At 34.2% G+C, this 14,315-nt stretch overlaps 1 protein-coding gene across 1 annotated transcript; it reads left to right on the plus strand.

Moving 5' to 3' along the window:
- The first annotated feature begins 1,024 nt into the window (after positions 1–1,024).
- On the plus strand, positions 1,025–14,227 carry LOC114523221. The gene is made up of 11 exons (XM_028544088.1): positions 1,025–1,116; positions 3,834–4,037; positions 5,617–5,832; positions 6,174–6,303; positions 8,517–8,602; positions 8,714–8,908; positions 10,789–10,939; positions 11,638–11,874; positions 12,721–12,930; positions 13,122–13,399; positions 14,054–14,227. The coding sequence occupies exons 1-11, from the start codon at positions 1,114–1,116 to the stop codon at positions 14,189–14,191; spliced, it is 1,848 nt and encodes a 615-aa protein (XP_028399889.1). The 5' UTR covers positions 1,025–1,113; the 3' UTR covers positions 14,192–14,227.
- Positions 14,228–14,315: the final 88 nt, after the last annotated feature.

The raw sequence follows: 14,315 nt of genomic DNA on the forward strand, positions 1-14,315 counted from the left end.
CTTCGTTTAAATAACTTGGTAAGTCTTGGATTATAGATAGATGGCAACCTTAAGTAGGAGACAAATACTGACTATATTGTAGGAAAGGCATTAAAACGACTTTTCCTATTAAAGGTTTTAAAGAAATACGGTACAGATACTATCGATATGAAGAGATTTTATGTTTCTGCGATCCGGCCCATACTTGAATATGCATGGGGCACAAGTATGGCATGGGGGTCTAACACAGATGGGGGTCTAATAGCACAGAGTAAAAAATGCACAAAGGTACAAAAAAGAATACTAAGGATAATTTACTTTGAAAAAGACTATGATAGTGTATTGTCAAAAGGTGGGATGCTATCACTTCAAGAACGTCGAATTCGGCGATGTGCATTGATCCATTGATCTAATACATGATATGTCTTGCCCTCAACACAAGTTGCACCATCTCCTCCCAAATAAACTCTCCCAGACAAGGCAAAGAATCTCGCGGCAGAATAGCGAACTGTATTACAATTAATGAATTATCATTGTAAAACTGAACGTTTCAGGAACAGTCCAATAGTATCATCAATTGACCTTTGTAATGACTCTCTTAAGATATAACTGATTTTATAATATGTGTACTTTACTATTTAATCATAATTTAGTTTTTAACAACTATTTGATGTGTAAATTTCTGCTATTACAATTACTATTACAATTATCTTTTTATTACAATTACTATTTCTGCCCGCTAACCCGGGCCTTAATCATGCAGTGCACTACTATAATTGATGAGGGCCACAGTTGCTACAAATATTTTCCCATTATATTATATTTTGGAAAGTTTTAAAAAACGAGCACCACTAACCTTAATTAAATGCGCTGGTATTAAAATTTTTTTACCCTCATAGCTCTAGCTTATTCCCTCACGAAATATTTCTACGGCACTAAAAGGAAAACTCTGCAAACTTTGAAAGTGAAAGCAGATCCTGAGCGGTTGCGTCATCTTGGAGGCCCAGTTCTACGAAAGGGGAACTCCCTTACGCGGAAGCAGGTCGCAAGATGGAAGAAGAATAAAGAGAAGAAGTGTAAACATCAACGTATGATGTTTTGCTGACGACACTTCACTTAGTTTACGTGAAATTTATGGTAAGAATGATGCTCTGATATACAATATGAAACAATGTGCACACATTAACATATGAAAACGCTATATACTATTTTCTAGATTTTCCTCAATTATAACTACGACACGTAATTGCTACGTGTCCCATCATTGCACAACTCATGCCAATATTTAAATAAATTTGTAGGCTTATAGCGAATATTATATACCAAAGTGCGGCTATACTGTTAGTACTTAGTACTATTTTCAAAATTTAAATGGCTGTGAAAAGCTTTCAAATTGAACTGTACTATGTATGTCAATTGATGTGTATGTGTGGGCCAAACTGACATACTCAGTATATACACATGCATGGACATGCATGATCATATGGCCAACAAATTGCTTGGTGGCACAGGGCACAGCTTAATTAAGACCATATGGCTAGCATGCTATTATTTTTTATATATTCACAGTGGCTTAATTATTTAATTAAAGGGTTATACATTGATAACTTACATTATTAGTCAGTGATTTACTCATTCATAAATCAAATCAACCATTTTATTTTCCTTGTTGGCCACCTATCCCCTTGACTTTGTATGATGTACATGACCTAGTCATTCCATTTGTGAAGACCACCAAAAGCTTAATCCTGCATTGTTGAAAATTATATACTTTATATCAACATAAAACGATATATATATATATATATATATATATATATATATATATATATATATAATGTCATTTCATTCCTTATAATATACACACTTGGTGCTGATTGTCACATCAATGCAAGTTCATTTGGATTATTTATTTCATAGCTACGGTCTATATAAATTGGACCTAGTACAGGAAACCCTTATTAATGTAGATATAAGACAAATAAGATAAGAAAAAGACGTATTCTTATTTCTGCATCTGCAGAGATCTTCAAGAATTTGTTCTATTTTTAAATTGAATTTAGCCCAACATTTGTACCATATAAGATTAGGAAAACTAGAAATCAAGCGGAATTACCTTGCCTAAATATTTAAAACAAAGTATGCATATATGTTTACATGAATACGTATTTGGTCTGGCAAATTTTACTGAACAATAATAAAAAAAGATATCCATCACAATTATTGCTTCTCTGGTTTAATTAATGAAAGTAATCACCACACAGAGATTACACTCACAACGGGTCCTCATTAATTAAACCAGATCTCGAGTAGCAATTAATAGTTGTGATGGATTATATACCAGTTGCTGTGGACTTATTAACTTCAAAATAAGATATTAGTTCTGCCCCCCCTGCTTCACAAAAAATTCAATGAGCCCATCACATGAATTCTAAAAAATAATAACAGCCCATGCATGCACATACACCTCTACCACCACTGATATCTACAAAATTAGGGTCTAATTTTAGCGTAGTTCACCTGCTTGCATGCTAGCTACAAAGTATATTTTGTAGTTTGTACCATAGCATAGCATAATATATATCTGTGTAAAACTAAGACCTGACTCTGCTTACTCTGTATTATTAGGTAGATAAATTATATATATGAAAAACATATGGTAAGACCCAGTTCATAGCATATGGTTGTAATAAAAAATATGTAATGAATCTGTTGCTCCTTGTGGTATCAATAATTGTAACATGTCAAATTTTGCCCACTAAAACCTTGACCCTCCTTCTGAACAAATATCCCTCCCTTTCAGTCTAAAAACATGACCCATGCACCCCCAGTCATGAATAATGAATGGCGGCCCGTATAAATGTTTTCCTAACTTTTGTATTTAAGTTAAAGATATATATTAATCAATAGACAATCCTAATGTAATTAAATTAAAAGAACTGCATGAATTACAAATGAATTACAAATGAAGATATCTTTTTAAAATATATTTATCCCTACTGCATGAAAGTTCAGCATCTTGACCTCTTGTGTTTACCTGGTACATTTTTCGAACCATTATACTGTAACTGCGTAGATCAATATAGGCTATAGCCTTATCCTCTACCAGGTCTGCCCTTTTATTTCCTTTGTCACAAATGTATAGTCCGCCCCGGTCTTATATTATATTTAAAAGTAATTCATTCTCCCTCTACAGGGTGTCCCAAAAAAAACGAAAACTATTGAAATCACCCATAACAATGCCATTGTTAGAGTTTGAATGCCTAAGCACTCTGTTGGGCCCACAAGTGTATAAATCGGGGTTGCCATAAGCATTTTTATGCATGCATATGATGCTGCAACATTTACTTGTTCGCAAAAATGATATTTACTAACAATATATACAATTTACAAATATGGATAACATTATTTAAATGTGCATCTCAAGGACCATGACCTTCGACATGTCCCCTTTCTCTAGCAACACAAAGCATTTAGCATTTTATAAGTTGCATTAAATCCCCACGGGCTGAAATTCGTGAACACGGCATTCAAATTTTAACAATGAGTGATTTCAATAGTTTTCGTTTTTTTTGGGACACCCTGTAGAGTTCTTACGGCCCAAACGAATATCAACTTTGATCTTTGGTCTTTGATTAGGTTTAATTAGCTTCGAACTTTTCATGTGCCAAACCTAATGTTAATCAGCTATCTCTTTAGTTATTTGCTATCAAGTTATTTACTATCATTTTTTTTCAAAATTCAAACATATATCTATGATAAACATGCAGGAAAAGATTTGTCAAAGTCAAACAACGCGTTTGTTTTTATTGCCTATGCCTATGACTATGTTTAATTTTTTATATATTTTCTAGCTTAGAAAGATGTCGTCAGCGAACTCACTTTTTGTACCTGTTGAAGAGAAGCTCATGGGTCTTGTTATTGGAACTAAAGGAAGAAACATAAAAGAGATTGGAGATAATACCCAAACAACTATTACGCGCAGGAATGGGAGGGAGTCTGGTTTCGAAGTAACTGGCGGCACGCCAGATAATCGTGAACAAGCAAAGCTGGCCATAGTAAGTGGACTAAAAGTTTACCCTTTAAATTGTGTTAAATATTGACAATGTTCGCCTCGTAAATTCGTAAAAAAATTATACTTTTGTATCGCGAGGCAAACGACTCACACATTGCAGAAAAAACTAGAAGATTTTAAAATGTCCCGAAAACTATCACATTATCAAAATATTTCAAAGATATATTTACGTTTAAGTATTTTAGCATCTTCTGGCTTATCTAACAGTAAAAACTGAGCAGAACTATGAGAGGTTGAAAATCCAAGTTCATTTAAAGAGATGAAAGTTTGGACTCTTTTTGCAATGTATCACAATTTCAGAAAATTTGATAAACATTTAGTGCGCCGCGAAACGTTTCAAAATTGGACTTTATCCCGTTTACTCCGTTCTCGCGTAACCTTTTTTCATGCAAGAATGATATACATGCATGAGTGTGACTGATAGTTTGAATAACGTACTTAAACCAGTGGCGTAGCCAGCATCGATAATTGGGGGGGCCCATATTCATATATTCATGTAAACAGACTGTAAAGACAATTGATTTGAAAAGAAATTAATCCTGCGTATCACGAATATATGAATATGGGCCCCCCCAATTATCGTTCTGGCTACGCCACTGACTTAAACTAACAATGAATACTCTCGTTTCATTGTTTTATATAACATTAACAGTTCTGATAATTACTTCATTCGAAAGATTCCAAACTTTCACCTCTTTAAATGAACTTGGATTTTCAACCTCTCACTTTCTTTGCACAAGCGCTTAAAAATGAAGCTTTTACAAACCGTTCTCCCGCTTTTTGAGGTTAATTTTTCTACTAGTTTTTACTGTTAGATAAGCCAGAAGATGCTAAAATACCTTTCACGTAAATATATTTTTGACTTTGAGATATTTTGATAAAATGATAGTTTTCTGGACATTTTAAAATCTTCTAGTTTTTCTGATACACCCTGTATATAGACTCCAAAACAAACCCAGACAAAGCTTACCCATGCATTACTTACCCATGATTGAAAGCACATCACCACATGGCAATAAGCCTTTCTCACGATGACGTTTTTGGGGTACTTTCAATTTTTTTAAACGGGTTTTAAAAGTTATAACAACATGAATAGCCATTTTTTTAGAATGAAATAGGTATCTCCTGTGTCAACCTGGTGCATTTTTCAAACTATTCATCACTGTATAGATTAATATAACTTTACTCCTAACAGGTCCCGTTCTGTTTCACCACCGTTTCAATTTCATCAACATAAACAATGTAGTCCGAATTTATATTTTAAAGTAATTTATCCACCCCCATAGACCTTTTCAGCTTGTATGCTATAATTAACCCATTTCGAGTCACGTGCTCTGAAATGGTTGAAATGCAGCCTTATTGGCATTCCATGGTCACAACATCTGAAATGGGTTAATTTGCATGCAAGCTGAAAAGGTCTATATTAAGTTCTGAGTGTCCAAACGAACATCATGTTTTTTTGTTTATTTTCTCGATTTATTTCATTTTATCATGTTTTTTGATCTATTTGTTTCTTTAGTTAAGTTATTTGTTGCCTATGTTTATTTTTTCATATTTTCTAGGTTAGCAAGATGACGTCAGCGAAGCCACTTTTTGTACCTGTTGAAAAGAAGCTCATGGGTCGTGTTATTGGAACTAATGGAAAAAAAATTAAAGCGATTGAAAAGAAAACCAAAACGCGCATTAGATCCAGAAATGGGAGGGAGTCTGGTTTCGAAGTAACTGGCGACACGTCAGATAATCGTGAAGAAGCAAAGCTAGCCATAGAACGTTCCATAGTAAGTGTATCTTTTCAATTCTCATTTCTCCCGTGAAATATTCATTTTATCATGTAGCTCTCAGAATACCCAACCCCCATGAGAAATTGCTATTAATGAAGAGTTCATTTAAAGAGTTAATAATAATACAGTTACAATTTAGTGAAAAAGAATAAGAATAACTGCCATTTGATGAAGCAAGAGTTTTCGTTATTGTTGTATTAGTTAAAATCGGTATTAGGAAAATGCCATTTTAAAAATTTGATCAAAATATGGCAGAAAATTTCAACTTACGTGAACCAGTTAACAACATTCTTGGGCTTAGGCAGGTGCTAACCGTTCGTTTCTCTTTGCAATAAAAGGTGAAGAGCGAGTCAAAAATATTTGAAGTCCCGAAAGAATATATAAAACTTGTAATGGGTAAAGAGCGTAAGAATATAGATAACATTCAAATGAAATCAAAAACAAAGATAACAGTGCTCCGTCATGAAGGTACCGAATGCTCTCAATTGTATAAAATTATCTATAAAACTTGTTGTCCATGGTCTTCCATTTCGTAGCTACTTGTCGTGCTATACACTCAAAATTAAACCTCGCTTCTTTTCAGCTTTCCGAAAGCCTTTTTTCTAAGCGTCTAAGTTCTTGTTAATTTTATTTTTGCAATTAATAATTGCTTAATTAATCACTTAATTAATCCATTCCTGACTCTGCATTGCTAGCTACCTTTAATTTAAGGGCTGTTTACATCAGTCTCGGTTAGGCCCAGTTTATACGTCACATTTTAGTCGCGACGAATGCAATTCAAACTATGGATAATACAATGGTGATGACTGATGAGGCTGAATAAGGTTTAAGTTTTACTCTCACGAGACACGTGCAAAGATGTAAGACATCCTTCTTCATAACATGCATGAAAAATATTTTATTTTGACCAATAAATGTGGAAATAAGCCGTAACACTAAAACGAGGATACCAGGCCACGACGTATTCTAGTGTAATGGCTTATTAGTTGACATGCACCGAAGGACGTTTGCGACATTATATTCAGTTATGTAAATGTACAAACATACAAGTTCTTCATTGTGATTGGCTAGATTTAAAATGATTGCAAATGAGACGATGTGGGATGCGCTTGGGATGCTCGTTAAAAATAATTAGTCGAGCACAGATTTATTTTCTCTATATTTACGGTATTTTTCGTTAGGTTTATAGCATGCATGCACTGCGGACAACACACCCCGTATACTTGAACTGAAAATCATTTATTTTTATATGCATCCAACATTGTAAATAGTCAGAATTTTCTTCTCATACGACAAATAAAAACCCACAGTCAGTGGCGTAACTAGAACGATAATTGGGGGGGGGGGTGAATATTCATATATCCAGTTCTGCCCTACGGATTTCTTTTGTAATTGCAATAGCTTACAATAGAAATCCGTCGGGCAGAACTGAATATATGAATATTCACCCCCCCAATTATCGTTCTAGGTACGCTTCTGCCCAGTCGATCCTTGGGACGAGTTTTTGGTCAGCACAATTAATATAGAGATATAAAGCAGTCTTTTACAAACAAATATTTATTCAGTTGAAATTTCCAAGCTGCGATAATAGATGAACTTCTATAAAACTAAAAGTCTTACTGCCTTCAATATGCCACCGCGAGAGAAATTTGATTTACGATCACTATTGAATGAATGGCGCTCTCTGCATGGTATTTCGTCGTAAATGAATTAAGTCGTTAGCGACGAGAGGTTTCGACATGCTTCGAATTCCAGCAGACGTTCGACCCTTGCATGTATATACCAAAATGCCGGAGAGCGAAATGCTGTTTGTCGAAGACTTTTAGGCGTGCATTTAAACAGCCTCTTTACTATATATCTTAAGCCTGGTTCCATTAAAGCCTGGTTTCCATATGACGCCGACCTGTCGCCGACTCATTGTTTGTAATCATCCAAGGAGAAAATGATTTCAGAAAGACAAAAGATTTCACTCATCAGTAATCACCGACAATAATACTTTGCCGACGTCGGCGTCATATGGAAACCAGGCTTAAATCGTAATTGTCGTGAACGCGAGTCGTTTTTACCGATAAGAAATAGTCCAGCTGTAAATTTTTCTTTAATTCTGTATTCAAATCGGTCATTGCTGACTGCACAATTTGACTGTACACGAATAGAAATATTCAATCACAGCAGCCACCTTGACATTTTCACGACACTTACAGCTTATAATGGAAACTAGGCATTATACGCTATCTTGCACAAAGGCGATATACGTACAGCGGCTTTCCTGTATAAGCGGCCAAAATGGTCAAACCGGTCATATTTTCAATTGAAATAAAGTATTTCTTTAGGAATATAGCGATGAAACTAGACCTACCTTTATCTATGCTATTCATGCAGATGTAAATAATTATATATACTTGAATGCAGAGGTCCTGGATCACTCAAAAATACCAGTAATTATGTCTGTACTGAAATTCAACAGGAACGGTCGTCTGGCCGTTTTTATACCATTTAAGAAAGCAGGGTGTCCTTGAAGAATGTTACGTACCATTTTTTTGAATTTGCGTCCACAAACGAAACAGCAAAATATATAGAAATAGAAGTCAAATTACAAATTCAATGCAGCATACAAAATGCAAAGCCATCCCATGCGTTGAACGAAATGGGGACGAGCACGATTTTTCTTTTTATCGCAGAAGATGAAGGAGGCCCAATCCCATTGAACATTTGTGGACGTCCGGCAAATTGTGGCCGAGCAGTATCGCTTATCCGACAATGCATAGTATGGACCTTGATTTCGTTCGTTGTTTCTGTTAGATTTTGAGATTTTAGGTTTTGTGATTGTCATCGTATAGATATCCAATACTTCTTTAAAACAAATTTGTTACTTAAGGGTGCTTTTAAATTGAAGAGCATTGGATATAGTAGCAATGCGAAGTTTGTTTGCCTTGACTTCAAAAGTGAAGATGAAGAGTTCCAATTAAACGCAGACAACGATCCTCCTAAATTGGACGCTTTTATCAAAGGACGGAGATATAGGATCGAGACTGTGATTGAAAGTGAGAGCGACAGTGAATGCGAGTTCGAGGTAAGTTTGCAATTGTAAATAAATATTCACTAGCCACATTATACTATTATCACAACCTTTTTATTATCCGACAGAACTGTGAATCTACTTTCTAGCGACTGTTAATGTTCTTGTACATGAATAAAATGGTCATCAAATCTTTGACTTAAGAATTAAAAAACGAGTCGCGTGCCTTTATGGTGTAATAATGCGCGATGGGGGAATGTTGGGAGAATACGAGAGAAGCTTGTAAAACACGAGGCGTAGCCGAGTGTTTTACAAGCTTCTCGAGTATTCTTCCAACATTTCCCCGAGTGCATTATTACACCATAAAGGCACGCGACGAGCTTTTTTAATTCTTTTATAATATAAGAAGAAATTATAGGGCAACAACAAAATTTATTTATTTGATCAATAATGAAATTCTCCTTACATGTCTCCTAAGATGTTGCTTAGCAACAAAAACTTCAAAAGCCAGAAGCGTGCATTATGGCCTCACAATGCACGCGCGGTAGCCAATCAAATTGCTCGTTATATCATACTTATATTATAAATCTAAATAGTATATAGGACCTAAACTTTAGAAAAATATGATTACCCTGCAACCGAGAATGCGGCTTCTCGGTTGTAGAGTAATTATATCTTTTGGATTGTTTACATATATATATATATATATATATATATATATATATATATATATATATATATATATATTTATATATATATATATATATATATATATATATATATATATATATATATATATATATATACAGCCATTTGCAAAAACGTTGTCCGCAGATAGATAGATAGATAGATACTCGAAATCTAATTAGAATTCCATATGTTGTGCAATACAATTCTAATTAGACTTCGAGTATCTATCTATCTATCTATCTGCGGACAACGTTTTTGCAAATGGGTGTATATATATATATATATATATATATATATATATATATATATATATATATATATATATATATATATATATATATATATATATATATATTCCATCTATTGGTGTATTAACAAGCTATTGGTGTACGAACTACTGTATGTTAAAAGCTCCTAAAAGTTCTTGAGAAATTCTTATTTTAAAGAAACGTTTGCTTAAAATAAGTAAAAGGGGGTAAATTATTTCTATGAATTTTACTTGACATGAGTAAACTTGTTCTAAGCAAGAATAACAGTTTCTTAAAACAAGTAAATGTTCTAGTAGCTTGTATTCTCACTATGAATTTTGGTATTCTTAAAACAAGCAAAGCGTCTTTGTGGATTCTTGGCAAGAAATATTGTTAACTTCTTAAAACTGGCATTTAAAAAAGCTTGTTGATTCAATTTCCTTATAATATCCAAAGCATGTTGAAAGCCTTACATTTATTTCAAACAAGCAAGAAAATTTTTATATGCTCACTTTTTCTTTTATATTCTTAAGTCAGGAGCTTTTTTTTAAAACAAGCGAAGATTCTTGTCAAAAATTTGTTATTTGTTTATATCTTTCTTTTTATATGCAAAAGAAATGAAGGTTTTTAAGCCTATTTAAACATTCTGAATTGACTTATTCGTTTATTAGAAAAATATATCATTTAAATCCGGTAACTGGCGCAAAGAACTGTGGATAGGATTGCACCGCGCTCTCGATGCGTGCCGGGATAGCGTCACTTATAACGATATCGTTTTTATTGCTTTTCGGTTTAAATTTAATGTTCTATACGTCTGAGTCATGACTACACTGTAAATAATAATTTATTTAGTAACGCCACCCTGTAAAGCTTTAATTAAATAGCTAATTAAAAGCTTTTAATAATCTTTACGTAAGACGTATATACGTATTAAAGATTGGCTGGAAATGTCTATATAATTAGCGGAAAATACATTGTTGCCGAATTGTTTTTCAGAGCGAAATCGACAATGCCCGCACGATATCAAAAATTGAGCAATATTTATTAAAATCTTTGCAAAGTTTGGAGAAATGTAAGGATAAAAATGAATTGCTGGTTGACCTTTGGTGTCATTTTGGGAAAGTCCTTGTAGCGAATGTTGATGAAGGTGAGATAATATTTATCATTTATTGACCAGCCGGAGTGAATGGGGATTGTGATATTTCCCGAGGCCGGTTTCGCTCGAGGGAAATATTTCGACCAATCCCCAGAGAGGAGGGTCTAAAATGATATACCGATTATTTGTTCACTGTGAAAACGTTAAATGTACGCTATATAGATATTTTCCCGCTTCTCCTTCCGCCCACAATTCTCGCGAGTTTCGTTGGCGCCTTGGCGGCTTCTTCGATTAACAAGCGGTGATACGTAGTGGCCGCTGTTTTGAAGGACTACAGAAATTAATATTCGCCGCTAGCTGTAACGGTGTATATATGAGGGCGCTGAGCAAAATAATGGCCGAATGTAGTATATCTACTGATAAATACCGTAATACATACGATGATAGATTTAATGATATATACGTAGCAATAACCGTTGGTAGAGTGCTCATGCAATAGAAGAGCATGCAGGTTGAATTCCAGATTCAACAGTTGTGAATAGACATTTTATTAATTATATAGTTTCGTGCCACACGTGGTAATAAATTTTAGATTTCCAATACGTACCTATATAGGTATATATAATTTTCCCTTAATTTTCAAGTCACTAAAATATGTTGCAGTGTACTTCCTTTAAAATTACTCTATTGTATTCCATGTCATCATTGAGTATACAAATTACTAATTGAAGATATTTCTCATAAAATAGAGGAAAATAAGAATGTATTTAAACCAGCGGATATTATTCGACGACTCAAAAAGAAAGACAAAGCCGCGTTAAAAGACAAGAACGGCACTTGGGATGTTTCTTTTGAAGAGGGTGTAAAACCATTGCATATTAACCAAGATGCGCTTCCTCAACCTGGTGTTAAGGACTTTGGAGATTTAAAACTTAGGCTGGCTCACACACAGTGGCGCTACGATTTCGGTTTCAACTCTCCATCAGGTATTTTTTTTCTCGCAGCGGCACGATTTACGGCTGGTTTCCTGTCAGGGAAATTATTCCTCATGCAGACTGTATAGGACAGGAAATTTTCTTGGGTCCGTGCGTTTTCTATACTGTAATATTTTTTCGATATCTCATATATTTTACATTTAAACCTTTGTTAAATTCCTTCTAATACATTTCTTAGTAACAACAACAACCTTAATTAGTAAAATGTCAATCATCTCTATTAAATATAACATGCAATAGACCTTTTTCATGGTAACGTCAAACGCGGAAAGTCCGATGTAACACGAAGTTTGATTGGCTCGATAGTTTCGTGGACCAAAACTAATTGTCTTAAAGCACAAACGAAACTGTACTGTACTGTTCGATCCGGCCCGGAGGATAATTTTCCTGACTGGAAATCAGCCTTTAGTGATATATATCTAACAATACTCACAATACTAACACGAACTCGAGTCGTGTATATATTGAACAGTTATTCCATATGCATATACGCTGACACCTTACGCTATCCTAGCTGCTAACAGAGGGCGCCCCTCGTATATATATATATATATATATATATATATATATATATATATATATATATATATATATATATATATATATATATTTCTTATATTCATACATAAATATTATATTCTTCACAAGCTAACTGTATACAGAAAAATATAAGAGGCTTTAGATAATCGGCTACTGCATGCATGCATCTTAACCATTATACCATGCATTAAAGCTCTTGGTTGGAATAGATAAATAAATAAATTTATGTAATAACTATAATGAAAAATATATAGAAATGTAATTGTATCAGAAAATAATGAAGTATTTCTCTGTTAGAAAGGACTGTACGATTGAAGGTATGGCAAAACTTGCCGTCTGATATTGCGGACGGGCCACCAGTTGAAGTAAAGAATATTTTAAAAAAAGTTATTCTCGAGGCCGATAAGAGCATTGAAGCTTGGATTTGTCATCCCTCCACCACAGTTCTCCGAGGGGAGATAATGATACCTACTTCTCGGTATGACTGCAGAATGAAGTTAAGAGCAGGTATCAATCATAAGATCATTTTCTATAAACTTGTCGTTTAAAACATTTACCATCAAATCGTATATTTTCTTCGTTATATAGATTCGCTTGACACATCAGAGACCAGAATTTCCAATAATCACCTTTGTAATGATAATTAACTAATAAAATTTATGAACTGTTTTGCACATTTATTTCCTGTGTTTTTTAAGGTCCCCGTTATGCGGCTGACAAAGATAATGTTTCCATAGAGGAAGACGAAATTCTAACGGACTATCTTTCCCACTGCAAAATTGATACCGAAAAACATAGTATGGATTTGCCAGACAAGAATGACCATGAAATTCCAAAAGGCTTTGCGTGCACGTTCTACCGTGAAGCGGAGGAAAGAATGTATCGCACTACCTTTGAAGATGAGGAATTTCTTGTTATTGTATTGGACCAAACAGGTTGGGATTCGGATACGTCGAACAAAAGGGTTCAAAAGCAGGTTTGTACACTTAGGCGCGGTTTACACTGCTAAAATGTCTGTGATTAAGGCAGAATTTTTGGTTGACATTCCAGGGGCCTATAGCCCTCTTTTTTTGTTCATAATCCATCCAAGGCGGTTCATAATCCAGCCGCTGTTGACAACTTTGCAAAATTGTATAGAAACTTAAAAAACATACCCCATTGTAACTTGACAAAAAAACTTTCACGCAGCAAAAGGCAAACTATAAACCGCAACATGCAAACTGCGCATAATTTAAGGTATATGTTCGCACACGTTTAAAAAAAAAGCATCACAAGGATGTTCCTATTTCAGGTAGTTTGAAATCAATTTTAGCAGACCACTACGCGTGTATTCAAATAACAGTGTCAGTCTAATCTTCGTGCCTCGTCGTCTTTGAAAGCTAGATCTTTTTTGAATATACTCTGATAAAAATATATCAATATATATTTTATGTATTCCACTGACCACAGAAATGTTGTATATATAGATACCGCACTTGGCGTCAATTGTATATAGACTAGTTAACTTTTAACTATATAAGGACAGTGTTGGCCAATCAGAATTGTGTATAGAAGAGTTAACTACTAAATTTACTAGGATTTAATTATGAAAAATGTAGTTTTTTTAACATAACCGGCACAATTTTTATAGTTTGGTGTAAGGGTCGTAATGGACGCCTGGTCAGAGGAACTATTATCACCCAATCGAAACTGGAACCCGAAGAAAATACTAAACAAACTTGACGTGTACATGAAGTTTCTATGTTTTCTTCAAAATCACTTGTTTTAGTATAATATCTATATATAGGCACCTACTACCATATATACTGCTATATATATATTTATCACATACTTGTGCCTTTATCAGGGCGATAACAGGGTGACATAAAAACGATATCGTCACTGATATCGCT

The sequence above is a fragment of the Dendronephthya gigantea genome, unplaced genomic scaffold (assembly GCF_004324835.1).
Source record: "Dendronephthya gigantea isolate DGI-Jeju-01 unplaced genomic scaffold, DenGig_1.0 000000F, whole genome shotgun sequence".
Lineage (NCBI taxonomy): Eukaryota > Metazoa > Cnidaria > Anthozoa > Malacalcyonacea > Nephtheidae > Dendronephthya > Dendronephthya gigantea.